At 42.5% G+C, this 12,267-nt stretch overlaps 1 protein-coding gene across 1 annotated transcript in view; it reads left to right on the top strand. All coding sequences in view use genetic code 11, as the record gives it.

Moving 5' to 3' along the window:
• Positions 1 to 7,251: 7,251 nt before the first annotated feature.
• The window catches only part of EGR_08926 (RING finger protein unkempt), a gene marked incomplete at both ends in the record, with an annotated part of 36,902 nt that continues 31,886 nt past the window's right edge, over positions 7,252 to 12,267 (top strand). Inside the window, 10 exons of the mRNA XM_024498175.1 lie at positions 7,252 to 7,264; positions 7,303 to 7,463; positions 7,793 to 7,999; positions 8,249 to 8,499; positions 8,672 to 9,089; positions 9,220 to 9,581; positions 9,881 to 10,208; positions 10,985 to 11,174; positions 11,258 to 11,348; positions 11,834 to 11,879. Of these exons, the coding sequence (XP_024347420.1) occupies positions 7,252 to 7,264; positions 7,303 to 7,463; positions 7,793 to 7,999; positions 8,249 to 8,499; positions 8,672 to 9,089; positions 9,220 to 9,581; positions 9,881 to 10,208; positions 10,985 to 11,174; positions 11,258 to 11,348; positions 11,834 to 11,879 (2,067 nt within the window). The remainder of the gene's footprint in view (positions 7,265 to 7,302; positions 7,464 to 7,792; positions 8,000 to 8,248; positions 8,500 to 8,671; positions 9,090 to 9,219; positions 9,582 to 9,880; positions 10,209 to 10,984; positions 11,175 to 11,257; positions 11,349 to 11,833; positions 11,880 to 12,267) is intronic.

The raw sequence follows: 12,267 nt of genomic DNA, 5'->3' as shown, positions 1-12,267 counted from the left end.
AAATGGGAATTGCATTGAATGACGAAGGAAGGTGCTGACCAGCAGTTGTGTCTATAGTTAGTTATCGGCACCATGACTTGAAAGCAGAGTCACGTAACAATGGGTGGGGTTTAATGTAGTCTCATGGGGATGGGGTTTCGCGTCTATTCCTCGTGTCACGATGTTTTTACTTTAGAGCCGCTCAGCCATATCTACCTATCTGGATTCTATCCAGCTAGTAGAGAATCCAAGGGGGTATTATGAGTTCACATATTTGATTTCTTCATACAGGCACGGTAAGCAGCTCCATCACAAGCATTTTTGGATGGTTCAGGGCTAGAAAGGCTTTCGCTGTTAATAGCCTTCCTGTCGGACACAGGACTGGGATAGTTGCCGAAGGTAGACATCAGTTTCAGCCCTTCTATTGCGAGCCGTCACCGGTTCTCCCATCAGTTGCAAATTCACTTCTTACGCCCCACTTAGATATATCCCCCTCAGTCAAAATCGGAATAGATGGCCTTAAAATCGAATTCGCTTTCCAATGCCACCAGTGTGGCACCTTGAGACTTACCCCAAGACGTAAAAAGCCACAATACAGCTGCAGTATATGTATTGGCATTCAGGCTTGGAACCACCGGAATGGTTAGCACATCAGTCCACCTAACGAAGGTGCTATGGCAGAGCACCAAGGTGGTCCCTATACCAAAACTGAGAGTTGAACAAACAGCCAATACATTACACAAATTGTTTGATTTTCCATAATTTTAGTATCCTTGCCTGATACTTTTCCTTTAAGGCCTTGTTTCGCAATAGCTTTTAGAGGCTTTCAACTTTTGTAGATAACTGTGAAAATTCAAGGGCATTAATTGGTTGTTATTTAGATTGATTATTTAAGATATTATTTCTTAATTACCTAATTTGACAAAAAAATGTAAGTATGAAAGATTAATTGTACAGCTGCATAATTCTTTTTGTAGCTCTTTCCTATCAAGCCCCAACCGGGCTTTAGCCACATAAGCTGAGTTTCCTCACCACCTATTTGATGTCGCGATGTGATTATGCGATTGTTTAATGCCAATAAAGGGTGCAGACTACTCTGAGAGGTGTAAAGGGAATACGGAAAACGGAGGCAAGGATAAGGGCAGTGTGGTACTTCGATTTCCTGCCACAAGTATGTAATTCAGATAGTCAGCCAATTAGCTAACAAAAATTTTAAATGAGGGAGCTTTAAAGGCTCCTAACCATCGTCTGCTGCAGTACGAGGATGAAGCTCAATTTCATGGCTTCCCTTGCCGGTTGTTGGTGTGACCCTCTTGTTGCCCTAATAATTCGGCCACATTATTCTTCGGTTTTTTTAAGCAACGGTGAAGAGTCATCCTTCACTTTAATCAAAATTAGAGGCTATTTTCTCCTCTAAATGAATCACTGTCAAAAATAAATTATTTATTTGAAATCTTATGTGCAGCATGCCGTCCGCCTGTCGCATACCACGCCTTCTACAAATGATCTGCAACAAATTATGCTAGAGGCTGATGCAGATTTGGGGGGTAAACTAGTCTTTCCGTTAAGCAGGCGTGATGCAGATGCCACTTCCATCTAGCCTGTGTAACTGATAGTTTGTGAGCCGTGAATTCAAAATAAGAAAAGCACAACAAGAAATACCGTCTCCACAGAGTGGCGCAAATCTGCGCTTTAAAATGCAGGCATTTTACAATTCACTACGAATTACTACCGGTGATTGTAACAATATGCATCGAAAAGTGCACAAAATTTAGCCGTATCAAAAACATGACCTTCTTACATTAAAATATCAATTTTATTTACATAAAATTATTATTCATACACTGGGCAGTTTATAAAATTTTATATTTCAGGAAAAAGCAACTTTTGAATGAACAATGCGTAACAAATGATTATTCCTGAGATCGAAAGTCACATGGTCCGAGGAATTTTGTGACTGAAATATCTACCCACAAATCCATCCATCCTGTATCCATCCATCCATCCTGTATCCATCCATCCTGTATCCATCCATCCATCCATTCATTCACCCATTCATGCATCCATTCTCCCCGTCCATTCATCCACTATTCATTGATCTATTTATTAAACAAAAGAAACTCTTCGTTTAAACTAAGTAATTCTTCTTGTTTTTCAGTATAAAACTGTAGCCCTCGTGCTGGTCTAGACTGTGTCATTAGACTGTGATATGTAGGTATGTTGAGTGTGTCACTGGCAAAGGAGTAGATTGCTGGAAAAGTGAATGGCGATCGTTTAGATGAGCGGAACGCTTCATATTCTTTGTGCATTTAAAAAGGTGCAGCAGAAACAAACTCTCAATGCATTTTGAGACTCATCCTAATCCTATCAACTGAGACTGGAGGGTCGAAAGGACAATTCATCTTTGACATAGCATCTTTTGAAGGTGTGGAAGTAGTCTTTTATGCTAAAAGTTCTTTTTTAAGATTACAAGTCATGCGATTTTGCAAGTAGTCATATAAGGGATACCTAAAGGATGCCGCTGTGCTCCATTCGCTAAAACCTGAGAAATCTCTGCTAGTGGATGTCTTCTCATGCTACTTGAGTGCCTTCTTCGGCGCTGTCTGCTGTGCACGCCTCTCCATTGACTAGTGAACAATTTTTACTTACCCATAGAACTGAAGTAAATGCGATGCAATGCAGAATTTACATTGTAAGAATAAGATATTCCCATCCCTAATTACATCATGGCTTCGAGTTTGGCAAACTATGCCTCACAGCAAAGCCACTTATGTACTTATGAGCATTCCATTGTTTGCTAGACTAACTTAAATGCTACAACGCTGGAAAAGGTAGTTTTGTCGCAGAATGTCCTGTGGCTTATTTACAAATATGGCCACTGGGCTGCTCTCCTAATGCTACACCTATGCTACTACTTCCCAGTCCTCTTTTGAGCTTATAATAGAAGCACCACCTCACTTGTCCACTTTGTTTAGCCATAGTGGGTGACTTGCGAGCCACTTTTTACTGTTGTACTGAAAATTTACACTAAACTGCGGCTTTAAATGAACCACCTCCATTGTTTATTCCAAAACGTTTTAATAATTATCCATCTGGTGTGTTTGTGGATTAACAGAAAACTGCCTCCATCTGTTACTCTACACAAAAATTATTCTTTTATGTAAAATACTTTTATTCTTTGAACAGAAAAGGGCATCTCTAGGTTGTGACGCAATCTTGAATTGAAGTGGCTGTTAGGTACTCGAGTGCCCGAGTAATCGAGTTACACCAAAACTTTGTAGAGAAATTTTATGATGCAGAGTAGAATAAATAATGCAATTAATAAGTCAGTAATATACATGAAAAAGTGGTTAAGACTGGCTTTTTGAATCTTAGCGAGTCCCTTAGTGCGTTCTCTGCGCAACCTCGGTAATATATATACGCTACTAAATATTGTGAGTAGCAAGGTCGACCACTTGTTCTGCTTACTAGCTAGGGTAGGTGGGCTACATCTCTCACGAAAAAGAACACTCACCTGAAGTTGGATTTTTGGAAATGAATGATTTAACGCATGCGATGAGAGCAGCTAAGGCCACACCACCCTTTATGTCAGGGTTACAGTCCAAGTCTCTGGGGAGATAGCCTTAGAAATGTGATCAAAATAGGATAACTCTGGAACATGGTCATATGTCTTAGTATTGCAATAACAAAATATAGGTATTTATCCATTGCAGCTATTCGCAATAAGTAAGGATAAGTTTATCGAATGCCATCATTTGATGCCTATATGTTCATTTAACTTCTAAGATCTTAAGAGTTTACGCAGATCTGCCCAACAAGTTGTTGGCGCCCAAATCCGTTGTCCTTTATTCATTTCATTAAAAAATTTTCCTTATAGGAAGAAGTACCGAATACACATTGCAGTGAGAGACATTAACTCCATGTCAAATCTTGGTTACAGCCATCTCAGGTGTAAGCTGTATGTAATTTTGCATTTTGGAAGTAACTAACGTGTAAAACTTTAGGTTTAGATAATGCTTTTTGAAAGAGGTATATAAAAGTTCAGATCAACGATAAAACAAGGGTGCTGAAAGGAGGGATTTTCTTCCATCCTCTGATGGTTCATGGCTTTAGTGGTTAAAAGTGTAGGTAGTATGAAATCAAATGAGAGTACGCCGTACTAAGAAAGTTTACTGTGATTCTTTATAAAGGAGCACTCATACGAGATAATTTTGCTTTCCGTAATGATGAGAAGACCATATTATTTTTAATAATATTTATTAGTTGTGAAATGACGATGCCAGGTAACGCTTTTCAATCTCCCACGATCCGACTTTCCAGGTAATGATTTAGAACCCTGCCTGTGATACCTCTATTACTAGTTGCTTCAACACCTGTAATTTATATGTCTTTGTAATTATGGAATATTTGCCGCAACTGTAAGTCTACATTAACACTTTAGGTTGTATATTCGTTCTGCATTGCGGCCTTCAGGCCACGATTTCAGCCATCAAAATCCTTTGCACATACAGTACTCCAATATTTTGCAACTTCAGGAAGCATTGAAGAGCTACATCTTCACTTGATTCTCTTCCATCAATCTAAGCATGCTCTAAATTGCCTTCATTAATACTCTTAATTGTTATAAGATGTAAGGCAAGGAACACAGTCAAGATAAGAGTGAATTTCTGCTAATGCGTGAACTTTACACCTTGCTGTTATTATGTAAATTTTATCATGTGGATCGCACTTCTCCAGCAATTCCATTGTGCCCGACCACAGCCAAAAAATGAAAACAGCGATTACGTTACAAAAAACAAACTGCTATAACAAAAGTAATAGGCTGTGTTGTTTGTTTAACTCTCGGTTAAGGAAACGGGTCACTTAGGTACTCCGCCATCGTACCTTGCTGGGAGGCCTGGCCTCCTGGCCATGTCCGTAGCAATAAGCCCTACCGCACTTTGACAAAGTATACTCCGCTCGAGTTTTGGAAGGTCTCGGGGCGCCGCAATAACGATATTGAAATAAAACAGAGAAGGGCTAAGAGAATCAAGCCGGGTAGTTAACTAAGTACACAAGCAATAAATAAGCATGCTTACTCACTGGTTTAAAAACAAGGTCCCACGTAAATTTTTTGCACAATTTACTGTTTTAGATTAAAAGTTGGCTTTTTTGATAAAATCAACAGCACTTATTTGAATTGTAGCCTAACGGTACGTGACCACTTAATCTTCGTAGATAGTATTTTTGTTTTACTGCGTGGTGCAATGTTTAAGTCTCCCAGTCTGTCCTAAAAAAGACAATTTTGTGGCATGGTAGGAAATGCATTGCGGATATAAAAAAGGAGGCGAGGGGCTACTGGCATGGTTTGAGATACGTCTGCCCAGCAGAGTTGCGATGGCGGGGCTTTGGGGGGCCTTGATAATTGCAGAATATCCGTGGTTCTTTTATATTTTGTTTAAATCTGCACTTGAGTACCCGTAGCTTATACTTAAGTTGGTCAGCATGCACTTCAACCCATGCCAGTAGCCTCACAACTCTTCTGCATGTTACCAGTGTAATTTCTAACATTCTACTGTTGCCTCTTGCGCCACAGAATATCGCACGGAAACAAAGCAGAATTCTTGGGTTGTCCGCATAAAAATATCTAAGGGCGTTAATTTAACTCGCTAAAAGGAGATCAACTTCTTTGTTAAACTAGGGTAGTAATTGCTGAACTAAAGCTAAATATAGTTCTTTGGATCAAGTTAGCCATATACAAATCCTAGTACAACCTACGAGTTTAAATTTTTTTACAAAATTCTGAAAGTACTTTATTAAAAGAAGCCAATAAATATGTAAAATCAAAATTTTTATTTTGTTGCACATAGTGTGCAGCGCGCAAATAAATTAAAGGGCGCCTAACTTTTTCTTTGTTGCCATTGGCTGTTTTACAAAGGTGAGGCGCTCGTGATACAGCAACCACGTGTGGGATGGTGACTAAGCAGAACAAGGAAAAGGTACAGTCGTTCTTTTACTTAACCACCCGGATACATTTCTATCAGTAAAAATTATGCTTTTTATGGCTTTGTCTACTTGTTTCTACATAGCAAGTCTGGATTGCCTGCCTGTGTAGGAACATCCAGATAGAGTTTATCTGCATATTGCTGTGTTTTAGGCTGGCAATATCAGGAAATCAGTCAAGTTTAAATCAGGAGAAGGTAAGCTGTTTTGTCTCAATGCTCATTTGAGAAATTTAGGGGGTACTTTTAAGGGGTCAGGTCCGAAACCGGTAAGTCAAACTGCCCGGTATTTTATCCCCTTGCCGAATGTCCATGTTTCATGAAATCGTCCTCACTTTATGCGACGTTTTCCAACTAGGCCCCAAAAGGGATTTTAAAGAAATCAAGTTCTTCAGGTTACAAACCAGGTAATTAATAGTCATTCATGTATCATTTATTGATTCAAGTGGATTGAAGTTTAACCCTCATCTATCTTCTCTTCCAGGAAAGTCAAGTGACACCCAGGATAAAAAGAAGAGGAAGCCCACAAAGAAATTAGTTTTGGGCAATGCCTTCACAAAAGTTGGCATTTTGGAGATCCAATTCCGCTTTTGTTTGCAGTTTACATTCCTCTCTATATTGCTCTTTTTAGGTGGATGACGTAGTACTGTCGACGGATCATCATAGAGTGGGTTTTATTTTTGTGTTTAATGGACTCTGTCATCTTTTTAGAGCTCTGTAAAGGGGAGGTCTGGGTTTGGAAAGTCCCGAGAAGTATGCTGTCATTTTAGATTGCGCTAGTTGAGAATTACCTTGTCTGTTTTTCTAGCTTTATTATTTCCCTTGTAGAAAAAGAAGGTGAAGCGTAAGTGAATCTGTCTATCTTTTATGTCCTTCGTACACCTTATTCTCCTTTACCAGGCTTCCCAAAAATGTTTTTTTTGGGTAGACAGTTGGAAGTTTTCTTACCTTATCAGAGATGCCTCAATTGGTTCACTTTTTAAGTGAAGACTATTTCCGCTTCCCAGTTTGTGCCAAGTAGCATTGCTTAAAATAGCCAGGTAGATCAGGCAAAACTTGCTTTTTTCGGTCTTTGAGCAGTAGCCGAATGGATCCTAAAGTTGACAACTGCCGGCATTATATTAAAGCAGTAAAGCATCTTATCTGTGTTAGTCATTTTTCCTCCCATACTCCGGCTATGTTGATGAGCCTCCATAATTCCTCACATTTAACGCTTGGCCCGCAATTAGGATGAGAATTGGGTCTATTTTAGACTTAATCTAACAATTAGAAAGAATTTAAGACTTTCCCAATGGTCAGTTATGGTACGACTTTCTAAAATAGCCTGCTTGTTATCCAATAGGCTTTTACACGAAGAAGGAACGGCGACAGGCCCGTCTGACTTCCAAGAAGCATGCAGAAGTGGTAACCACCTTGCTCGCTGACTGGGAGGTGCTGCGTCGTGATACCACGGAGACATCTAAGAAGCATGAGCTCGTGGACAAGATGCTGGCTGCTGCTAAAGTGAGTTGCCGAGTCGCTTGACTGCTGTTTTGCTCTAATTTGAATCCTTCTACCATCTAAAGTTATGACTGGTTGACACTAGGCCAAATAATTTGCTTGATGGTGTATTTTGCAGATGTGACAATTCGCAGATTGAGTTAGGCGGTTTCCTCGTATCTAATTAGTTAAATTTGTCCTTTGTTATTGTGCGCAATGCCAAACTGTGCTTTTGCCGCCTATTCGTGCGTATTTTGAAGTGAATGAGCTGTGGAAATTCCAACCACTTATGGTTATGGAATATCCACTCGAATAGCGACCGCTTCATAGGCGCTTGATTTCCCACCTTCCAGACGAAGTTAATGGATCTAAGTCAAGCGCATGACACCTCTCGCATCATCGAGTCAATGCTGCAGCTGGGTACGGAGGCGCAACGATGGGCCATCTTTGCGGAGCTGAGGGACCGTCTGCGCTACCTCGCCATGTCCCAATACGGTAAACACGTCGTACTCAAGCTCGTCAACTATGGCGCCAAGGAGCATCGTCTCGAACTCTTTAAGGTAATTTCAACTGGGATGGAGCAATACCAGTGGTGTTGTTCCCCTCCATTTGGTGGGCGGATGTTTAAGAGCTCCTTTTTGTGACTTCGGTTAACAACTCGGCCGTTTTTTAAGTATTTAAGCGTTTGGGATTCTGCTTCGCAGAGAGGCTTCTTTCGGTGGCATTTTTCAGTACTCCGTCGCCTCAATGGCAAATGCCTTTTGAATTGCCTGTTTTACTGATGTTTCCTGTGTGTGTTATCTTTCCAGCTCTTCCGAGGCTACGTTGTAAAGCTCCTGCGTCACAAGCACGCTGCTGAGGTTGTAGAGATGCTCTACAACGACTACGCGACAGCGGCACAGCGCGCACTCATTCTGCAGGAGGTCTACGGTCACCAATTTGCCCTCCAACTCACTGCCAACAACGTACAGCGTCTTCAGCAAGCCCTCGACCTCAATCCTGACAAACGAGCTACAATATTGGCCAACCTTAACGACCTCCTCGTCACCATGGTCTCCAAGTAAGCGGGAACACTGTTCGCTTCTTTCCCTTTCTATCCTTTTGATGATATGTAGAGGCCAATAGTATCAACAAATTTTTTTTTCCATAAAGGAGGTTGGATTTTTGGGTCACTTTGTCTTCTGCAGCACCCCATAATTGTAGACAGTGAACTTTAAACTAACCTGCTCTAGGGGTCTCATACGTCTAAGCATTGTTCAACATCTCCTATTGGAATACCTCACCGTCATGCTCCAGTCCTCTGACCTCCTCAAAATCCAGACAACCACTACTACTACTACTAAGCTCGTCCAGGACATAACGGATCCTACTACAGAGGAAACTCCGACTCCACGTCGCGAGGAGCGTCTCTCCGCTTTAGTCGAGGCAATCCTCGAATCCGGTATCGTCTCAATGCTGCATACGCGCGAGGGCGTGAAAGCCGCCTTGGCGGTGCTCTGGATCTGCCCACCAAAAGAACGCAAGACCCTACTCAAGTCAATGCGAACCTGTATTGTCTCAACTGCAGAGAATGAGCATGGACATATCTTCCTGATGGGTCTTTTGGATTCGGTAGATGATACAAAACTACTAGCGAAAACTATTGTAAAGGTAAGTGGTCAACTCTTCCGAATCTCGACAAGTTTATGTACAATGTGATGTTTAGAGGTTCTGCTATACTCTGAGTCTTTGCTAGTTGTCAAGTCCATCGACAATTCTTATAACCTATATTGCCTTCCAGGAGCTATTGGAGGATCTGGAGGATGTGGTTTGCCACCCGCACGCACGCAAGGTCCTTCTCTATGCCTTGGCCCCTCGAGATCCTCGTCACTTCGCACCTGCACTCATCTCCGCCTGTCTGGCTGGTGGCGACGACTCACCTTTCACCAAGAAGCCTCTCGCTGTGCGGGCCATTGAGCTGCGCGCACCACTAATTGGTTTGCTGCCAGCCCTCCTCCGTCTAGTTACCGAACCGATGGGGGAAGAAGAGGGGGTAGAAGTTGGGGACCCGCTGATTCGCCTCTTTGTAGGCAGTGTGGAACACCCTGCACCACTGGTGGATAGAGCTAGGGTGGTTCTGCTCGCGGAGATACTCATCCGAAGGTTGATCGGTTTATCTTGCTCTTAATCATAAAATTCATCTCGTTTGTGTTTTTTAATTACGGTTGTTGTGGCGCTTGATGCTTTAAGACAAGACTACTGAATTCGATAATATTTCAACTCCGACTTAGAAATGATTGGCAATCTTGGATGTTGATGGACCCGAGTTATTCAAAGAAATCTTGCGTTTAAGTCTGTTGAACATACTACTTCTGGTGCCTGCCTGTACCCACTTTATTTTACGGTTTAATTTCCTTTGCTAGAAAGAAAGACGTTACAAATTGTTCCGCCTTCCTTTTCAGCTCCGCCTACGAACTTCAATTCTCCACCGCAGCCAACTGCTTCAAACGCACCGGGAGCAGAGAGGCCGAACGTCTTGTCGCGATAGACACGAAGTCCTCCTCCCTCCTCACCCCAGAGGATCTGGCAGTGCTGCGGCAGGCGCGGACTCGCGCCCTGCGTCACTTCGTGACGACTGTGCTGGCCCAGCCCAACTTCCAGCCCATCGGCATACCGACACCCCCATCCCACTTCTCTGCTTCGGTCGAGGCCAAGCGTATGCTCCAGACACAGCGCAGGAAACGTGCTCTCGCGATTGCTGAGGCGGAAGGTGTCAAGAAACGAAAAGTGGTGAGTTGGGTGTTGCTGTCAGTGAGTTTTGAGATTAGCACTATTTCCAGTTGATCAGTGTCTGGCCGTAGCCCTCTCGTTTTCCCTTTAGCTTTTATCAATTGATATCATAAATGGTCCTCCGTTTCGCTGAGTGCCCTCCGTTTATTCCCCGTGCTAAACATTGAATGAATGCGAAAGCAACCGAATGTCCATGGCCTCGTCGTTTCCAACACTGCTTGATAATTTGCAAGTTGTATAGGCCAACTCTTTTTTCTGCTGTATAACGCTCTGTTACTATTTCACCTAAGGTGATTGTTTGGGGCGTCCAGTTCCTTTTTCAGATGATGGGGGCGTTCACGATCGTTCGGTCGATCGACATCGGTGTTGTGAGGCAGTGCTACCATGACCAAGAACGTGTTACGCTTTCTAGTGAAGATACCGCAAAGAAACGGGGATCGTAACGCCCCAGCTCCTAGTAGTGTGCATGCGGAGGCTTCCAACCCTCAAGTATTTCTGTTAGTGATGTGCATAAATTGAAATTTCAGAAAAAATTCAACGACATCCAGAATCACAGAATGTTTTAGAATATTCAGGACTCTGGTGTGAAGAGTAAATTAAGTAGAACCTTTACAGCATTGAAATAGGAGTGGAAATTGAAATGGAGACGATCTCAGCGATCTGGTCGTGACCTCTCTCCGCTTTTAATTTTTCTTTTTCAACTCGTATCCATGACTAAATCAGGATTTATGCTGGACGAATAGTTCTGGACTGCTGTTCAATTCCTCCTTTTGTAGACAGTGAAAGCCTTCACCAATGTAGATGAGGAAGAAGATGGGAATGAGAAGTTGGGAAATGCAGCTGAACCAATGGACACTTCGACTGCCGATGACGATACTCTCCCCGCAAACGCTCCCTTTCTGGAGCGTCTAGAGGGTCAACTGCTTGTCAGTCGACTGTTGCAGAATGAAAAGAAGAGCGATTCACGTAAGTGCAGGTGTCCACGCTTACTTGGTGATGGGTTCCTTAAAAGGATTCCCATCTTCTTTGCTTGCTGTCTTCTTTTACAGACGAATTTGCTCGTCTCGTGTGTGAACTGGTGCCGGAACAGACCCTGCAGGCTTGGCTAACATGCAACCGGTCGTGCTTTGCTCTGGTCCAGTAAGTCTTTGCCTCCCCTTTCCATCGACAATGAAATGTCTGCTTCGAATTGGGAGTGCCTATCTTAGTGGTTTGGTGTAGTTGATTGTTAGGGAAAATTTCCTGATGCGGAACACCAGGACAAGAGGATAAGGTACCCTTCATCCACTAAACAAAAAAATTTGCCCTAATCTGGCAGGCGTTCGTGTTCTACAAGTTGTTTCAGATCATTTTTATCTGCTGGTAAAGGAAGACTCTATTCCAGAGTCTGCCTTTTGAAAGTAATTCCGTTTTTAGGGGAGTGGGGAAGTCACTTGGGAAAAGACTGACTAATCACTCCAATGTGTAAACATGTAGCCTCGTTGCTGTCTTCGTTGTTGGACGCCTTTCCCTCTGATCATGTTATACACAAGCTCTTGTGCCAATTGCTCATTGCGTTAACTCTAGTACCATTTGTCCATTTCTATTGAAACGGTGTTATCTTCTTTTCTATCTGTTTCTTACAGCCTTTACGAATTGAATGACGAGGAGATATGCGAACGGTTGAGGAAGGTGCTGTACTCTCAAAAGGACCTTATAATGGCTTCTCCATTGCCTGGAGCAAAAATTCTGGCAAAGCAACTGTTCTCGAAACAATGAAAGCACTTGTGAAGACCCATCCAGCTGTCGTGTCTACATATTCAATCAACAGATTACTGATGCCAGATAGTACATTCTCTCTTCTCCATTGTGCGTGGGTACGTTGGGGGGCCCTCCTATGCGGATTGCGACAGGTGTCGAGGATGTTCACATTTGTCCAGTTTCTTGTTAGTGCTAAGCAGCGACGGATGGGGTGCAAGATTTCTCATCGAGAGATCTGCCGGTGAATGACGATTTCGAATGACCGAAAGCTGGTGTGATGGTTTGCTGTTTTGTTTATTTGCGTGAGCACTAGAGTCTA

This window comes from Echinococcus granulosus, assembly GCF_000524195.1.
Source record: "Echinococcus granulosus chromosome Unknown EG_S00124, whole genome shotgun sequence".
Classification (NCBI taxonomy): Eukaryota; Metazoa; Platyhelminthes; class Cestoda; order Cyclophyllidea; family Taeniidae; genus Echinococcus; species Echinococcus granulosus.
This window is presented reverse-complemented; position numbering and strand designations above follow the sequence as displayed.